The sequence below is a fragment of the Elephas maximus genome, chromosome X (assembly GCF_024166365.1).
Source record: "Elephas maximus indicus isolate mEleMax1 chromosome X, mEleMax1 primary haplotype, whole genome shotgun sequence".
Lineage (NCBI taxonomy): Eukaryota > Metazoa > Chordata > Mammalia > Proboscidea > Elephantidae > Elephas > Elephas maximus.
Genome location: NC_064846.1, coordinates 20369784 through 20388563, shown reverse-complemented (window position 1 = coordinate 20388563; position 18780 = coordinate 20369784). Strand labels below are relative to the sequence as shown.

The 18780-nt window shown below is 43.9% G+C and overlaps 3 protein-coding genes across 4 annotated transcripts in view; 1 reads left to right on the top strand and 2 right to left on the bottom strand.

The window, feature by feature from the left end:
* Window positions 1–18780, bottom strand: part of LOC126069069 (zinc finger protein 75A-like) — a 217041-nt gene that overhangs the window by 110922 nt on the left and 87339 nt on the right. The gene's annotated exons all lie outside the window — the stretch shown is intronic.
* Window positions 1–18780, bottom strand: part of LOC126069551 (zinc finger protein 449-like) — a 190314-nt gene that overhangs the window by 144528 nt on the left and 27006 nt on the right. The window lies entirely within an intron of this gene.
* Window positions 830–13458, top strand: LOC126069452 (zinc finger protein 449-like). Its single transcript, XM_049872896.1, is given in 5 exon segments — window positions 830–1183; window positions 2864–3068; window positions 4475–5130; window positions 5132–5369; window positions 13103–13458. Coding segments are annotated over 5 exon segments (1809 nt in total).

Genomic DNA, 18780 nt, shown 5'->3' with positions numbered 1-18780 from the left:
TGTGCGGGCAGGATCATTCTGGGGGGTTGGAGCAGAAACGACCTGTCCCGCGTGAAGGGGACTTTCAGTTCAGAGGGGCCGCTGGAAGGAGCCCTGGGAGAGTCCAATCCCTAGTGGACGTGGTCGCCGCAGGCTTGGGTCGGTGAGGGGAGGGCTGGCCAGCTGTGAGGCTGAGCGGGCTAACGGGTGGGTCCACAGCCCAGGTCGGCACAGTTCCGAGATGCCCTCAGGCGGCAGTGAGGTGCCTGGGCTTAGGGAGATAGAAGCTTCGGAGGAACAAGCGATAACCTTGCTCTGTGCCAGGCAAGCCGCTATTCGCTTCCATGCAATTGCAGCCAGACGGCAAATTTTATGAAGTACATGCCCTTGTCGTTCTCATGCTACGGCCCACAGCACTGCGTGCCGGTAGAACTTTCCAGTGGTGAGCACTTGAGATGTGGCTAGTGTGACTGAGGAACTGAATTTTTGTTTTAAATTTTAACTTAAATCATCGTGTGGGTCTTGCACCTGCCGGGACAGTGCACTTCGAAAAGGTCCATGGATGGCCTTGGAGATTTTGTAAACCTTATGAAATTGTATGAATGTTTGTAGAGTTGGATATGGAGGTCTGTTTTTCTCAGAAGTGAGTCCACACCTTTCATCAGATTCTGAAAACCACCAGAAAGATGAAGAACTTCTGCTTTAGGGCTTTGGTGAAAAGCAAGGCAAGGGAGTGAGTAAGTATGCCCTCTGGTAACCACTGCTGTTTCTACTTTCTTGTATTTTCCTGTCCTCAGCTATAGGTGACTCCTGGACTGTTAGATAAGTTCTCAGCTGCTGGAAGGGAGCGATGGCTGTGGCCCTGGGCTGTGCAATCCAGGCCTCCTTGAATCACGGTTCCACGCTTAAAGAGTACGATACTGAGTGTGAAGTCTTCCGTCAGCGCTTCAGGCAGTTCCAATACCAACAGGCAGCCGGGCCTCGTGAAGCTTTCAACAGCCTCTGGGAGCTTTGCTCTCAGTGGTTGAAGCCAACGATCCATTCTAAGGAAGAAATCCTGGAGCTGCTAGTGTTGGAGCAATTCCTGACTATTCTGCCCTCAGAGATAGAGACCTGGGTAAGGCTGTACCGCCCAGAGAACAGAGAAAGAGCTCTGGCACTGGTGGAAGACTTACAGAGAGAACTTGAGATACCAGAGCAGCAGGTGAGAAAAGAAGGTGGGATCTCTGTTGTCAGAGAAAAAGAAGTAGCAGAGGCAGCTGGGGCCAGCTCAGATGTCTGGTCTTTGTGTTATCCTTCAGCCCCAAGTCCGTTTCACTTCTTCCTTCTTCCAGACTCAGCGTATGAGTCAGTGGTTCTGAACTCTCAGACCCAAACCCGGTCTACAACAGTTACTTGGTAAAGTCCCCTTAACTGTCCCAAAGTGAAGTTCAGAGAAAATGTAACCTATATGCATACATCAAATAAAATATATCAATATAATATTCATAGCCTTGGGGACTAATGCAGCCAATGGCCTGTTTTTGTTGAGCCATGAGCTAGTAGTGGTTTTACAGTTTTAAGGGGTTATATTTGACAGACCAAATGTGGACCACAAAGACTAAAATATTCCTGTCTGACCCTTTCTAGAAAAAAAAACTTGACAACCCCTGAGTCAAGTAGAGTCTAGCTGGAATCTAAAGCAACAGTGAAAGGAAACTAGTTTATTATACACTATTGGTGTCACCATGAGTCGGAATCGACTCTACGGCAACCCCCGCCACCAACAATGTGTATTTCAGCACATCCCTAATAGAGACCCGATGAAGTGGTCCGATGCTTGCGTCTCTGCCTAGAATCACTGTGAGTACGCCAGCCAGCAATTCAGGCTGATACAGCTCAGATGCTATGAGCAGCGTGGCTGCTGGTCATGTGATTTTCCAAACAAGTCTTGGTAAAATTCTGAGCAAAAATAGTATGGCCTTCCTCTGGTTTTCACAGTAGTGCATTCCTAGAAAATTCAAGTTATGCTGAAACTATAAAGATATTCCTGTTTATATGACGAAGAGAGTGAGGTTCTCTTGAGAGGTTCTTTTTATCTGTATGGATGCCTGAGGGGAAGAGTCCAAAGTTGTTTGGGATGTGGGACCATTGTGCATTGTGAATATTGTATCCCTGGCCCACTAGACTCCAATAGCCACCACCTGCCATGACATCCAGAACGTCTCAAAGGGGTGGGGATGGCAGTGTCCTCTGTTGAGAACCCCCCTGTGAAACCTCTGTCTGGGGAGGCTCCTGGCTGAGCCCAGGCCAGGATTGTTGGGAGAAGGCACGCAGTGCTTCTAGGTGGGCGTATGGGGCGCTGCAGCATGTGGGTTGGTGGGGCTGTGCAGTAGCTGTGAGCATCAGGGCAGGTGTCCCCCGCCCTAACAGGGGTCTTCCGAAGTGCTCTGCTGCCCTAGGAAGGACGGAGTTTGTAGTCCCCCACCTTTCCGACTCTTCTGGGATTTGCCGATTAATTTAGATTTTAGCATCGTATGATCTAGACTTGTGCTGCCCGGTACAGTAGCTGCTAGCCACGTGTGGCTCCTGAGCACTTGAAATGTGACCCGTGCACACTGACGTATGTGTAAGTGTAAAATGCACAACAGAGCCCAAAGGCTTAGAATGTAAGACACCTCATTAATAATTTATGTTAATTACATGTTGAATTGATGACGTTGTGGATATACTGGGTTAAGTAAAACATGCTATTAAGATTGACCTCTGCTGTTTCTTCCTATTGTTTTTGTATGGCCACTAAAAAAAAGAGAAAATGTAAAATTACATCTGTGGCTCCCATTATACGCCCACTGGGCAGTGCTGGTCTAGACGTCAGAGTGATGGGTTCTGTCATTTCCCCCAGGTTGGTAGGCAGGAAATGCTCTTGGAAGAACTGGCACCAGTGGGAACGGCACACATACCACCAAACATCCAACTGGAGTCACCTGAGCTCCACGTCCTGGGACCTTCCCAGGAGGCCACCGTGGCAGAGGAGCAGATCCCACAGGCAGGGCCACAGTACCTGAGGGATGGTGATGATAGGGAATGCCAGCCCTTTTCCGAGCCAGGTAAGGCAAGGGGCTTATGTTGCTTCTTTTGTTTCTGTTCTGAGAGAGCAAGAGCTCTCCAGGGTTGGGCCTGGGGTTAGAAACAGTGAGCACCCAATGGAAATGGACCTGTCTGAGAAAGAGGAGGAGGAGCAAATGATCTCTGGGAATAGCAGGGAACAAAGCAGTTAGAGAAAATGGGATTAGGAACCCGTTAAGCTAAGGACCCTGCTCAGAAGATTCTGCATCAGGGATTTGATACAGGCAAACTGTGTGAAATTGGATACCCTGGCTAAGGACTCATTTCCAGCAGCAAATCTTAAACAGTTGGATGTGCGATGTTGTAGATCCTGAGGGCTTTCTGTCACTCTTGGGCCCTCCTCACTTGCTTTTATGTGATGAGAGCTTCAGCTTAATACTTGGAGCAATATACACTGTACTCAGAACCGTGAAATGGGCTTCACCGCTTACAAAGTTATGAAACCCCTTGCCGTTGAGTTGATTCCAACTCATAGCGACCCTATAGGACAGAGTAGAACTGCCCCAAAGAGTTTCCAAGGAGCGCCTGGTGGATTGGTACTGCTGACCTTTTGGTTTGTAGTCGAGCTCTTAAAAACGCTATGAAAGACTATGTTTCTCAAAGTGCCATAAACCAACTGTCAGCATTCAAATCCCCTGGGGTGCATGTCTCCCAAGCTGCCCAGGTGAATGAGATGCATGATAAGTTAAAGCTTGAGAACCCCTGGCCCAGGCGCTACAGGGTTAGTAATGGAAGGAGAACGCCCTGATGGGGAAAGGCAGCAGGACTGCATAGCCTGGTTGTCCCGTGTTTCACTTCCCTGTGGGGTTTTCTTACACTGTTCCCAATGATTGTCTATGAAAGTTTGGGTTATATTCCCCGTCAGCAGAAAGTTAGGTTGTGGCTACATATGTAATGAATATATAAGTATATATGTAATGAATATATGCATATAGTCATCACCAAAGAAAGAACTAAGATAAGTATACCTTTTGTATTTGGGGAACATTTTCTGTAAGCTAATAACTGACATAAAGTTGGGTGCCTATTGATGTAGTGCAAACAGAAGCTAAATCCCTTTTTCAAACATGGCATGGTATAAATTAATACTTTGCTGAGAACGGCATGTCTATGAATCACCTTAACAGCTACTTGTGGAAAGCTCTGCCACACTTAGACTGCTGTCACGGGGGAAGGAGCTAGTGGAGATAATCAAAACAAGGTTGAATAGAGGTAATTCAAGACAGCTCCTGTAATACGAGGGCCTACACTTTGTTCATATAATGAATTAGCCTTCGAAGAGGATAAACATGGTGGTCAGAAATGCAGGTCAGAGATTAAACAGTATTAGCTTACACGGTTCTTCTTGGAACATCATAACATTGGTAGTTTCTCTTTCTTCTCTTAGGTTTTGATATTGGTAGCGAAAATGAAGAAAATATTTCCCAACAGAAGAAACTGGAGAATGCGCATCCATTTAATTTTACTTTTGAGGGTAATGCTCTCCATGCTCGAGTTCTACCAGAAAAGTATAAACAATTAGAAAATAAACAGGAAAACCTCCCGTATTTATCAGAGCTTGTAGGTGATCAGAACCACCCTCTAGGAGAAAAACCCTCAGGTTCCAACCTGGAAGAACATCTTATTCCTAAACCAAATAAGAAAAAGAGTCCACGAGGGAAACCTCACCAATGTTCTCATTGTGGTAAACGTTTTCCTCAGAAGTCACAACTTACTGGGCACCAGATTATTCATTCAGGAGCAGAGCCTTATCATTGCCCTGAATGTGGGAAAAGTGTCCTTCGTAGGTCAGACTTTTACAGACACCAACGACTTCACACAGGGAAGAGGCCCCATGAATGCAGCATATGTAAAAAGCAATTCACTCGGCGGTCACACCTTATAGACCACCACAGAATTCATCTTGAAGGAGAAACCTATAAATGCCTTGAGTGTAGGAAAAGCTTTCACCATCCATCAAGTTTGAAAAGACACCTGAAAACTCATACAGGTGAAAAACCTCATAGATGTGATACTTGTGGGAAAAGTTTTATTCGACCGGCAAAGTTTTATTCGACCGGCAGCTCTTACTTTGCACCAGACAACTCACAGTGGAGAGAGACCTTTTAAGTGTAATTACTGTGAGAAAACATTTAGACGGAAACCAAACCTTGTTATTCATTTAAGAATTCATACAGGGGAGAAGCCATACAAGTGTAGTTATTGTTCTCAAAGCTTCAGACAGAGAACAGGCCTTATTATGCACCAAATCACTCACTTGACAGAATTGTTGAGGGAAACAGGTTCTACAGAAGTTAACATTAATTCATAAAAATCTTCACCTGCAACAGCCAATTTGTCCTGAAAAAAGTTTTGTTTGAGCTATAAGATCAGCTCCCCTTCCCTTTTAAAAACCCATTTTCCAAGGTGTGTGAATTCTCGGCTATCTACCTACTCTTGGCAACTGTCCTAGATTTGATTCATTCTGTCTGCACAGCTCTTATTTCTTCATTACAATGACTACTTATACTTCTTAGCATTTCAAAAAGATACGGCAAAAAATGAGGCTCATAAGTATTGTGAATGTCAACACTTCCTAGGGACTATGAAGAATAAGTGAAATGTTTTTAAGGGTAGGTCCTACCTATAGTAAGATTCCACAAATATCAGCATATTTTGGTTTCATTCTCTTTTTATGATAAAAGTATTTTAAGGCTATGAATATTCATGTAGATCTGGCTTTGGTCACATTCTATAATTTTTGTGTATAATGTTCTTATTGATGATTTCAAAATTGTCCCTTATTTCCATTTTTAATTTGTTTTTTCTTTCCTGAGAGTTGGACAATGTTGACATTTTCCTCTTAACTTTCGGTTTTATAATGAGTCCCGTTCTGCTTTTGGCTTTAAAGTTCGTTTGTTTTTTCTTGAAGTCATATTTGATAAAATAGGATAGGATTATCTTAGGTGAAGGGAAGGACAACACACAACACAGGAGAAGTCAGCACAGCTGGACTAAACCAAAGGCTGAGAAGTTTCCTGAACACAACCAAACACTTTGAGGAACAGAGTAATAGTGGCCGGGGGTATGGGGACCATGGTTCTGGGGGACATCTAGGTCAATTGGCATAACAAAAGTTATTAAGAAAATGTTCTACATCCCACTTTGGTGAGTGGTGTCTGGGGTCTTAAAGGCAAGCAAGCGGTCATCTAAGATGCATCAATTGGTCTCAACCCACCTGGAGCAAAGGAGAATGAAGAACAGCAAAGAAGCAAGGAAAATACTAGCCCAAGAGACAAATGGGCCACATAAACCAGAGACTCCATCAGCCTGAGACCAGAAGAACTAGATGGTGCTTGGCGACCACCAATGACCACTCTGACAGGGAACACAACAGAGAGTCCTTGATGGAGCCGGAGAAAAGTAGGGTACAGAATTGAAATTCACATAAAAGGACCAGACTTAATGGCCTGACTGAGACTAGAGGCCAGAAGATATGGCCCCTGGACTCTCTGGTAACCTGAAACTAAAACCATTCCCGAAGCCAACTCTTTAGACAAAAGTTAGACTGGACTATAAAACCTAAGATAATACTCGTGAAGAGTGTGCTTCTTAGTTCAAGTAGATACGCAAGACTAAATGGCAGCTCCTGTCCGGAGGCGGGATGAGAAGGCAGAAAGGGAGAGGAGCTGGTTGAATGGAACCCAGGGTGGAAAGGGGAAGTGTTCTGTCGCATTATAGCGATTGCAACGAGGGTCACATAACAATATGTGTATAAATTTTTGTAGGAGAAAGTAACTGGAGCTGTAAAGTTTCACCTAAAGCACACACACACACAAAAAGGATACAAATCTAGAATACCTCCTTGGAGCTCTATATTAATTTTACATCTTTAGGAGTATCCATCGTATTTGTGAAAGTCAGTGACATGGAGGAGACTGGATTGCTCCCCATTTCTATTCTATAGATGTTATATAGCAATTGTTAATAGCTGCCTAGCTTTTAAGGCTGGCAGTAAAAACAGGAAGCTGAAGGCCTTAGGAACAACGTAGCTTCTCCAAACGACGCTGAGAAAGCCCTTCTTAAGGATCCCATAATTTGTTCTCCTGAAAGCAGAGAGGACCTGTAGGAGTCACTTTAGATTTTTGCCACCGTGACGCTCCAGAATGAGCAGGTATTATTTCATAGTGTGCGGAGGATGTTGTCTGCACTACTATCAAGAAAACCAAGGAATATACAAGTGAATCAGCCTCCAGGGCACTCACAGTCAGGCGACCGGGGAGACATTTTACACATAGCTCTCTTGTACCTAAAGTCACCATAACATTCCCAAGAGAAACCGTTTGGGGACCCATGGGGAAACTATTTGATCTTTATTCCTGAATTCTGTCCTGAAACCCTCTCTTATTTCTTGGTTAGTGACATGGACTGAGTAATCTCAGAAATAACCAAAGCTTAGGTCTCCGGCCCATCTCCCTACTTCCTCTCCTCTAGTCCTCTGTGACAGATGTGGAAGGGGGTGAGAATGGATTTCAGCTCATAGCCTCTACTTAGCAATTATAATCAGTTCACTCTGCCTCCTATTCTGGAAATGGTAGCCACTGGGATGGGGTGGTAGATTCAGCTGTCCCCAGAGTGATGTATAGGTCAGCTTCCATCTGGTGGTTTTCACTTTGCATCGTCAGACAAGACTTCTCAGAGATCTAGTGAAGCATAGGATCGCATTTTCAAGGATCTGGAACATTAAAATATTATAAAAATATTGATATATTTTAAATATTTACATTGAACTAATGTGTTTAACCCCTAACACAAGAATAGAAATGTATGAATTACTACAGGTGACTTTGAAAATCTAAAATTTGAGTCCTTTCATGAAGGCCAGCCTATATCAATTAGCCCTAGATGAAGCCTGTTTATCCCTACTTTGCGTTGCATTTTATAGTAGTTCTTTGGGCATCTCTTCCTAACTAGGTTCCTTTCTTAAGAAGGAGGGAGAGTAGAAAGTGAGCAGTGAAGACCCGGAGGCCCCTCACCTTGGTCTGGGGCATGGGAGGGAAGAGTTCCATGGGCTTATCTCCTGAGACAGTATAGTTCACTCAGAGTAGAATGGAGTCCCTCCTCGTCAGATATTCGTTCCTCTCAGGCAAGGAACTCCCACAGATGCTAAGGAGTGCCACACACACACCAAGGGAAGAAGAAAGAGAGATGAAAGGACTCCTATCCCAGTTCTTCCAATTTCAAGCTGAAAGATGATATAATTCACATTGAGAAGTTCTTCCAAATATTTATCAAATAAATGAACTTGACGAAATCTCCAAGTCTTCGTTTCTTTTCCTATCATTTTAGTTTTTAAATATGGCTAGAAAAACTTGTCTATCCACCTGTAGGAGACAGAATTATGCCCCCCCACAAAATGCCCATCCCCCAGAACCTGTGAGTATGTCACCTTACACGGCAAAAGGACATTGCAGATGCGATTAAGGATCTTGAGATGGGTTGATTAACCTGGATTATTCAGGTGGGCCCAGTGTAATTACATGGGCCCTGTTTCAGTCATCTAGTGCTGCTGTACCAGAAACACCACAAGTGGCTGGCTTTAACAAACAGAAATTGATGTTCTCAGTCTAGTAGGCTAGAGGTCCAAATTCAGGGCATCAGCAGCAGGGGAAGTCTTTCTCTCTGTTGGCTATGGAGGAAGGTCCTTCTCATCAATCTTCCTCTGGACTAGGAGCTTCTCTGCACAGGAACCTCAGATCCAAAGGACGCACTCTACTCCAGGCTCTGTTTTCTTGGTGATAGGAGCACCCCCCCTTGTTTCCCTCTTTTATATCTCAAAAGAGATTGGCTCAGGACACAATCCAATCTTGGAGATTGAGTCCTGCCTCATTAACATAACTGCTGCATATTCTACCTCATCAACATCATAAAGGTAGGATTTGCAACACATAGGAAAATCACATCAGATGACAAAATGGTGGACAGTCACACAACACTGGGAACCATGACCTAGCCAAATTGATACACACATCTGGGGGGCACAATTCAATCCATGACAGACCCTATAAGGGAAAGAGAGGGGCAGGAGAGTCAGAGAAGCAGATGTGATGACAGCAGCGGACATTGCTGGAAGGGGCCATGAGTCAGGGATTGCAGGCAGTCTGTAGGAGCTAGAAACTTCAAGGAACAGATTCAACCCTAGAGCCTCAGAAGAAACACAGCCCTGCTGATACCTTGACTTTAGCCAGTGAGACCATTTTGGACGTCTGACCTCCAGATCTATAAGGACAAATCTCAGTTATTTTAGGCTGCTAAGTTTGTGGTTATTTTTGACAGCAGCAATAGGAATGTAATAAGCCCCCAGTTGAGAGGTGCGTCTACATACCCTCCCCTCAAATCTGGTCAGGCCTGACAAAGCTACCCATTCGGTAGAGCAGAAATAACACTCTGGATTCTCAGGTGAGCTTATAAGAGACCATGCAGCTTTCACTTGTTTACTAGGAGTTAAGGAGAAAGGCTGTGTCCCAGTTAAAGAATCTGTTTTTACGTATGTAGGATGCGTGGTGTGAGTGTGCGCACTGGTGCCTGTCTCTCTCTCTGTGCGTGCGTGCGTGTGTGTGTGTGTGTGTGTGTGTCCTTTGCAGATAGTTCTGGGCAGTGTTCAGTTCAATATTGGCTGAAGTTTCTTTATTTGACTTGGAAACTTAAACTTACCCTAGTTTAGAAACCTTACACATCTATTTCTCTACAGGAGCAATCTGCTTTTAAAAATCACTTTCTACATGGATTGGACTGGACTATGGGTTGGAGAGGGATGCTGGTGAGGAGTGAGCTTCTTGGATCAGGTGGACACTTGAGATTATGTGGGCATCTCCTGCCTGGAGGGGAGATGAGAGGATGGAGGGGGTTAGAAGCTGGTGAAATGGACACGAAAAGAGAGAGTGGAGGGAGAGAGCGGACTGTCTCATAAAGGGGGAGAGTAATTGGGAGTGTGTAGCAAGGTGTATATGGGTTTTTGTGTGAGAGACTGACTTGATTTGTAAACTTCCACTTAAAGCACAATAAAAATTATTTAAAAAAGTAACAACAACAAAAAAATCACTTTCTAAATTATCTGCACCCCAGTGAAACAAATACCTCAGTGAATGAGATGTTTAACGATTTTTGGCTATAAAAGTTATGGAGAAAAACATGAAAGTCTGGCTATCATTTAGCTTGCTATATTTTCTGTCTTATTATTTTACACTGAAAATATATTCGTAGACTATAATTAATGTTACTTAAAACTTAAATTCTCATTGAAAAAATCAAAATGTATAGAAGACATAGAGTGAAAAGCACAAGCCCTCCCCAACCTCCAGTTCTTACTCTTTAGAGAAATTCATATTATCTCTCGTGTATCCGGGATATTTAAACATAAAACGTATTTTCTAGTTTTTACAAAAATGGAATCCTACCATACAAATTATATTGCAAACTTGCTTTCTTCGTTCAGTATGTATTAGCTATCTTTGCATGTTTGCACACAGAAATTCACTATATTGTTTTCAATGGCTGTAGTATAGTCCTTGGCATGGATTCACCACAATTTAATCATCTAAACCCCACTGGTAGACTTTAAAGTTGTTTCCAATTTGTAAGTAATTGGCAAGTGTGGCAGGCAGTTGAATGTCCCGGGATAATGACAGTGGTCTGAGTAAGAAAGTGCCATCTCAGATGACCACAAAACCATTTGAAAATAAGTAAACACAATCTTGGTATGCTGACCTGAAGAAAGTAAACAGGGAAATCATGTTGATGGGTAGAAATTTTAAAAATTGAATGTTGGAACTACAAACGCAGATGATATATTATCTAACTTGGTGTTTCCAAACTATTATTTGGTGGCGACTGGGGTGGGGCGCGTGGGCTGCAGTACACTTAAATCAAAGAAAATCTTTCTTGAGCATTCAATATGTTAAAAAGTAGGGGTTTATCTGGATGAAGAAGGGGTCTAGGTTTAGATCATACGCCTCTAGTTTCACTCAGGTTGACTTTAAGGAGACCATGAGCCCCCTGAAAGGATATACAACCTTGTATGGTTTATGAGCAAAACTTAGATTTTTTAATTTTTTTTTTTAATAAGGAAGCTTGATCCACCAAAGTTTGAGAATCTGCTTTCTAGGGTTCTGAGGGGGAGAGTTTGAAAACCCATTCTCTAGTCCAAATCTCTACCCTATTTATAAATTAGGAGACTGCAGTGCTGGTATTTGGGTTGAATGGCTTCTCTCTTTTCCAGCTCTGATCTTAATAGAAAATTATTGGTTACATATCATGGTTTTTTCCTCTCTCTCCCCCCCCCCCCCCACTTGGGAAGACAAGCTCCTTGGGACACGGATCTTGCCTGTCATATTCATTGGTTTGCACCTGGCACAGTGAGTGGTGCTATCAAGAAAGTGAAAAGACAATCCACAAAATGGGAGAAAATACTTGCAAATTAGATACCTGATAAGTGTCTAGTATCTAGAAAAAGTATATACATTCTAGAATATATATCTTTTTACAATATATATTTTTCTGTTGTTGTTGTTAGGTGCCATCGAGTCGATTCCAACTCATAGCGACCCTATAGGACAGAGTAGAAGTTCCCCATAGGGAGCCCTGGTGGCAGTGTGTTTAAGAGCTCGGCTGGTAGCCAAAGGTTGGCAGTTCAAATCCACCAGCCAATCCTTGGGACCCCTATGGTGCAGTTCTACTCTGTTCTATAAAGTGGCTATGAGTCAGAATCGACTCAACGGCAACGGGTTTTATATCTTAGACACTTTGTTGTTGTTGTGTACCATTGAGTCTATTCCAACCTGTAGTGGCCCTATATGACAGAGTGGAACTGCCCAGTAGGGTTTCCTAGGCTGTAATCTTCAAGGGAACAGATTGCCAGGTCTCTTCTCCCACAGATCCGCTGCTGGTTGAAACCACTGATCTTATGGTTAGCAGTCTGGACACTTATCAGATATATAAATTGAGTCTTGAAGACAGTTATGGTTCACATTGGGTGTGGGGGGAGGTTGGGGTCCTTTGACCCCTTTGAAGCCTCTCACCCAATCTCGCAAGCGTCACCCCACGCTGCACCAGCCTTCACAGGTACCAGTTGGCAGCATGCCTGAGTTCTCAGGGAGTCTGACTCTTCCTTTCAGATGGCTTGTGCTCTCCCTCAAAATTCTCCTTATCTCTCTCTTACCCCCCCAGGCCTGGGTAAACCTTCTTCTCCCTGCTTAATCCGCTACCCTGGCTCGCCGCCACTCCAATTTCCAAGGCCTGGGGCCCTCCTGTCTGCCATTGGCTGCTTCTGTCAGCCTGACATCTCTCCTTTCCTGAGTGAGAACTGGGTGCACAGAGGATGCCGGCTCCTCAGCAGGGCGTCCTGACCAGGATGGCCGTGCACGTTGATTGTATCATCGTCTATTCTAATCTTCACAACCGCGTTCCAGGCAGATCTTGCATCTATTTACCCATTTGACAGACCTGAAAACAAACTTAGAAGGCATCTATGCCAAGAAACTGAACATTGGTCGTCTCTGAACGATTTGGTAACAAAGTTTTTTAACATTTAAATTTTATAATGAAGCATGCTACTTCTGCAAAAAAGAAGGTAACCATACAATATATAAATAAAGGAGCAAAAGCATTGGCCGATATCATAAAGTTGAGATGGACAGAGAACAGACACATGTCCATGTCTTCCAAGTTCCCTGTTCCTTTAACACCACATTGTCTTTTCTCAGGAAATAGCCACTGAGGTGGATGGGGAAGGAAGGGAAACCACAAACATCAGAAAATGGTTTCCCTCCGGCTTGGCTCTGACTGGGGCCCTTGCTCCAAGCCACTTGCCCTACTTTGCGCTGACACTTCTGGATGTTACCTCCAGGTAGCAGATGCTCACTGAGGCTGTAGGGCACCAGTGGCGTGACTAGGGCTTTGCAGGGGGTGCAGACCGCATTGGCTAGACCCTGTCAGAGAGGGTGACATCAAAATGACTGTCTACAAAATGTTTGTGCAGTGTTTCCACCGGGCGTACTAATAGGAGGAAGCGAGGCCACGAGCGGGGATGCCCGCAATCCCCGCGGTCCCTCAGCCTTCACCCGTCGGTGCCCTGGAGCTGCCCGCACTGAGCCCCCGTGGGCCCTGCACCCTGTGAGGTGCAGAGCCATGCTCCAGCGCGGCTCCTGGGCACTGCAGGCAGAGGGCGGGGGCCGGCCCTGCTCCCAGGCGCACCCAGGCCCGCGCCCGCTCCCTGCAGGCTCCCTAGGCCGCGCTCAGAGCCCAGGATCCCCCTGGGCAGCCTGGCTCCGACCCAAGCCTCAGGGTTCCCGGCCCCAGGGTGCCCAGCAATCCACATCAGCTGCTCACCTGTAGCGACGACGGCACACCGAATCCACCAGCCACTCCTTGGAAACCCTATGGGGCAGTTCTACTCTGTCTTACAGCGTGGCTAAGAATCGGAATCCATTCAGGGCTCTGCCACCAATGCCCAGCCATGGAATCTTACCCTTTAACTTCCTAATATATCTAAGGGTGATGCTTGTCCTCCCACCCCAGAGGATGTGTGGAGGAAAGGACATTTAATTGTGAGTCTGGGGGTATAGGACTTGATTTTTGCTCTTCTAAGTCAACTAACTTCCCTGGGCCTCAGGTTCTCATAATGGAGAAAGGCTTAACTAGATCAGTGTTTCCCAAACTGATGTCCCACAACAATGTTCTGAGCAGTTAGGTGTCACGCACACACACCACAGAGGCTTCCGTGGTTAATTAGTGCTGGAAAACACTACAGACTTACTATAACCCTCTGCCTTGATCCCCTTGGTTTCATATTGCACATTTACACATAAACGCTCTGAGAAGTCCTCCAGTAAAGTAACTTTATCTAACACATTGATCCCAATTTACTTGGGTGAAAAACACTTTTTTTCCTCACACAACTCTTAATAGCTCACAAATTATATTTCTTAAATACCAGCTTGAGGTGAACTGAATAAGCCAGTTTTCCACGGGCTGTTCCATAACAAATGGGTTGCCATTCTATATGCTTCAGTGTTGACGGATCAGGAGGAAGAGAGACATCTAGTGTTTGCAAGGCCCATAGGTTTGTGCTAACATTCAGGCCTTGTTGCTTGGAACTGCTGGACAGAAGGCAATGCAGCAGTGGGTGCTGGGAGGAAAGGAACTAGAGTGGAGGCGCTTCTCCTAGGACACACCTTTTTTTTTTTTAATAATATTTTATCGTGTTTTCAGGGAAGGTTTACACAAAAGTTTAGGTTTCCATTCAACAATTTCTACACCAATTATTCAGTGACATTCATTACATTCATCACAATGCTTGAACATTCTCATTATTTCCATGCTGGTTGCTCCATTTCCATGAATCTAGTTTCCCTGCCCCCTCACATGCTCATCTTTGTTTTAAGGTAATCATTGACCATTTCGGTGATTTTTTTTTTTTTTTAAAGAGCAGAGTACTTACAGATGTGACCTCAGGGATTAGTTCTGGTTCAAAGTTTGAAGAGTATCCTGATCAGGATAATAGTCTCGGCGAGTTCTCCAGTCTCAACCGGTCCAGTAGGTCTTCATTTAGGCAGTTGAAGTTCTGTTCCACATTTTTCTCCCATTCTATCAGGGTCCATCGATTGTGGCACTGATTGGAACAGCCAGTAAAGGTAGCCAGGCACCTTCTAGTTCTCCTGGCCTCAAGGTAGATGAGCGGTCTCAGGGTAGATGAGGCCATGGTTCTTACAGACTATTTGTCCTGTAGACTAGTTTCTTCTTTGAGTCTTTGGTTTCCTTGTTTCTATTTTGCTCCACACAAGTAGAGACCAATAGTTGTATCTTAGATGGCTGTTCGCAATCTTTCATGACCCCAGATACTACTCACCAAACTGGGATGTAGAACATAACTTTATGAACTATATTATGACAACTGACTGAGATGTTCCATGGCACTATGATCCCAATTCTTCAAACCCAGAAATCCAATTCTGAAAGTGTTTGGTTATGTCTAAGATGTACCCATAACTGTGCCCCATATGTGCTTTATTATATATATGAATATATGTGCATACATCTGTATATACTCATAAATATATATACCATACAAGCCTCATAGCGACGCTATGCACAACAGAATGAAACACTGCCCAGTCACACGCCACTCTTGCAATTGTTGCTATGCTTGAGCCCATTGTTGCAGCCACTGTGTCACTCCATCTCATTGAGGGTCATCGTCTTTTTCCGTGACCCCTCTACTTTATCAAACACCATGTCCTTCTCCAGGGAATGATCCCCACTGATAATATGCTCAAGTATGTGAGAAGTAGCCTCGCCATCCTTGCTTCTAAGGAGCATTCTAGTTGTACTTCTTCCAAGACAGATTTTTTTCATTCTTTTGGCAGTCCGTGGTATATTCAGTATTCTTTATCAATCCCACAATTCAAAGGCACCAATTCTTCTTCGGTCTTCCTTATTCATTGTCCAGCTTTCACATGCATATGAGGCGATTGGAAACACTATGTCTTGGGTCAGAAGCACCTTAGTTCTCAAGGTGACATATTTGCTTTTCAACACATGAAAGAGGTCTTTTGCAGCTGATTTGCCCAATGCGATAGTCTTTTGAGTTCTTAACTGCTTCTTCCATGGCTGTTGATTGTGAATCCAAGTAAAATGAAATCCTTGCCAACCTCCATCTTTTTTCCATTCATCCTGATGTTGTTTATTGGTCCAGTTGTGAGAATTTTTGTAATCTTTATGTTGAGGTGTAATCCATACTGAAGGCTGTGGTCTTTGATCTTCATCAGTAAGTGCTTCAAGTTCTCTTCACTTTCAGCAAGTAAGGTCGTGTCATCTGCATAACACAGGTTGTTAATGAGTCTTCTTCCTATCCTGATGCCCCATTCTTCTTCATATAGTCCAGCTTCTCGTATTATTTGTTCAGCATAAAGATTAAATAGGTATGGTGAAAGAATGAAACCCTGGCACACACCTTTCCTGACTTTAAACCATGCAGTATACCCTTGTTCTGTTCAAATGATTGCCTCTTAATCGATGTACAGATTCCTCAGGAGCACAATTAATTGTTCTGGAATTCCCATTCTCCGTAACGTTATCCGTAATTTGTTATGAGCCACACAGTCAAATGCCTCAGCATAGTCAATAAAACAGAGGTAAACATCTTTCTGGTATTCTCTGTTTCAGCCAGGATCCATCTGAAATCCCCAATGACATCCCTGGGTCCATGTTCTCTTCTAAATATGGCTTGAATTTCTGGCAGTTCCCTGTCGCTATACTGCTGCAGCCACTTTTGAATGATCATCAGCAAAATTTGGCTTGCCTGTGATATTGTTCGATAATTTCCACATTCGGTTGGACCACCTTTCTTGGGAATAGGTGTAAATATGGATCGCTTCCAGTCAGTTGACCAGATAGCTGTCTTCCAAATCTCTTGGCATAGACAAGTGAGTATGTGCAGCGCTATAGACGATTGTTGAAACATCTCAATTAGTATTCTGTCAATTCTCGGAGCTTGTTTTGCACCAATGCCTTCAGTGCAGCTTGCACTTCTTCCTTCAGTACTATCACTTCCTGATCATATCCTACCTCCTGAAATGGTTGAATGCCTACCAATTCTTTTTAGTATAGTGACTGTGTGTATTCCTTCCATCTGTTTTTGAGGCTTCCTGTGTCATTTAATATTATCCCCGCAGAATCCTTCAGTATTGCAACTCGAGGCTTGAATTTTTTCTTCAGTTCTTTTATCTCGAGAAATGCCGGGTCGTGCCGCATCAGCACATGAAGGTCCCGGAAGCTTGACTCCATCCACCTCATTAAGCTCAACTCTAATTGGAGAGGCAGCTCTCCCCCAGTCACTTCTTTAGTGCCTTCCAACCTGAGGGGCTCATCCTCCAGCACTATATCAGACAATGTTCCGATGCTATTCATAAGGTTTTTCAATGACTAATTCTTTTCAGAAGTAGACCGCTGGGTCCTTCTTCCTAACCTGTCTTGGCCTGGAAGCTCAGCGTAAACCTGTCCGCCATAGGTGACCCTGCTAGTATTTGAATATGGGTGGCAAAGCTTCCAGCATCACAGCAACACACAAGCTGCCACAGTACCTGACAGACAGATGGATATCTAGTTATGCCAGCACCACTTGTTCAAGAGACTGTCTTTTCCCCATTTAACAGACTTTGGGCCTTTGTCAAATGTCAGCTGGTCATAGGTGGATGAATTTACTTATGGATTCTCAATTCTGTCCCATTGGTCTACGTATCTATTGTTCTACCAGTACCAGGCTGTTTTGAATACCATGGCAGTATAATAGGTTCTAGAATCAGGTAATGTGAGGCCTTCCACTTTATTCTTCTTCAGTAATGCTTTGCTTACCTGGGGTCTCGTCCCTTTCCATACGAAGTTGGTGATTTGTTTCTCCAGCTCGTTAAAAAATGTCGTCGAATTTGGAGCAGGATTATATTGTATCTCTAGATCGCTTTGGGTAGAATTGACATTTTCACAATGTTGAGTCTTCCTATCCATGAGCGTGGTACTTTTTTCCACTTGTGTAGGTCTTTTTTGATATCTTGCAGTAGTGTCTTGTACTTTTCTTTGTCTTTTACTTCTCTGGTTATGTTTATTCCTAAGTATTTTATCTTCTTGGGGGCTATTGTAAATGGTATTGATTTGGTGATTTCCTTTTTGAAGTTCTCTTTGTTGGTATAGAGGAATCCAACTGATTTTTGTATATTTAGCTTGTATCCTGATACTTTGCTGAAATCTTCTATTAGTTCCAGTAGTTCTCTTGTAGATTCTTTGGGGTTTTCTGTATATAAGATCATCTCATCTGCAAATAGGGATACTTTTACATCTTCCTTACAAATTTGGATGCCCTTTGTGATGGATAAGATTGTGTGTCGACTTGGCTGGGCCATGATTCACAGTGTTTATATGTGTTCACTCACATGATGGGATCTGCTATGAGTATCCAATCCGTTAAAGGGAAGTTTCCTTGGTGGTGTGGCCTGCATTTGAATATAAGCAGATGTTCTGGCTTTTAGCTCGCTCTGGATCCTACAGCTGCCTCTTGTTCTTCTGACTCCCGTTCTTGGGGCTTGAGCTATCAGCTAATCTGCCGATCTTGGGATTCATGTATATTCACAGCCTGTGAGCAAGAGCTCTGCTCTCCGACTTGCCGATAATGGGTTCACCAGCCCCTGTGGCTACGGGAATTGGGAGAAGGCTCTGTCCTGGTCCACGGACTTAGTACATCCCAGCCTTTAAAATTGCATGAGCCATTTATTTGATATAGATCTCTTTCTATGTATATAGGTATAGATTTGGAAACCCTCGTGGTGTAGTGGTTAAGTGCTATGGCTGCTAACCAAAAGGTTGGCAGTTAGACTCCATCAGGTGCTCCTTGGAAACCCTGAGATGCAGTTCTACTCTCTCCTGTAGGGATGTTATGAGTCACAATTGACTCGACGGCAATGAGTTTAGTCTTTTTTTTTTTCAGATATGTATTTATACACTTTACTTGTTTTGCTGCTCTAGAGAACCCAGCCTAAGACATTTGGTACCGAGAGTAATTCTAGAGAAACAAAATTGTAAGGATGAGTTTTCTAAATTGGTTCTCAAGTCTGGCTAGTCTTAAAAATGTTGATGACTCTGCTTCCAGCAGTAAACAGGGCATTGTAC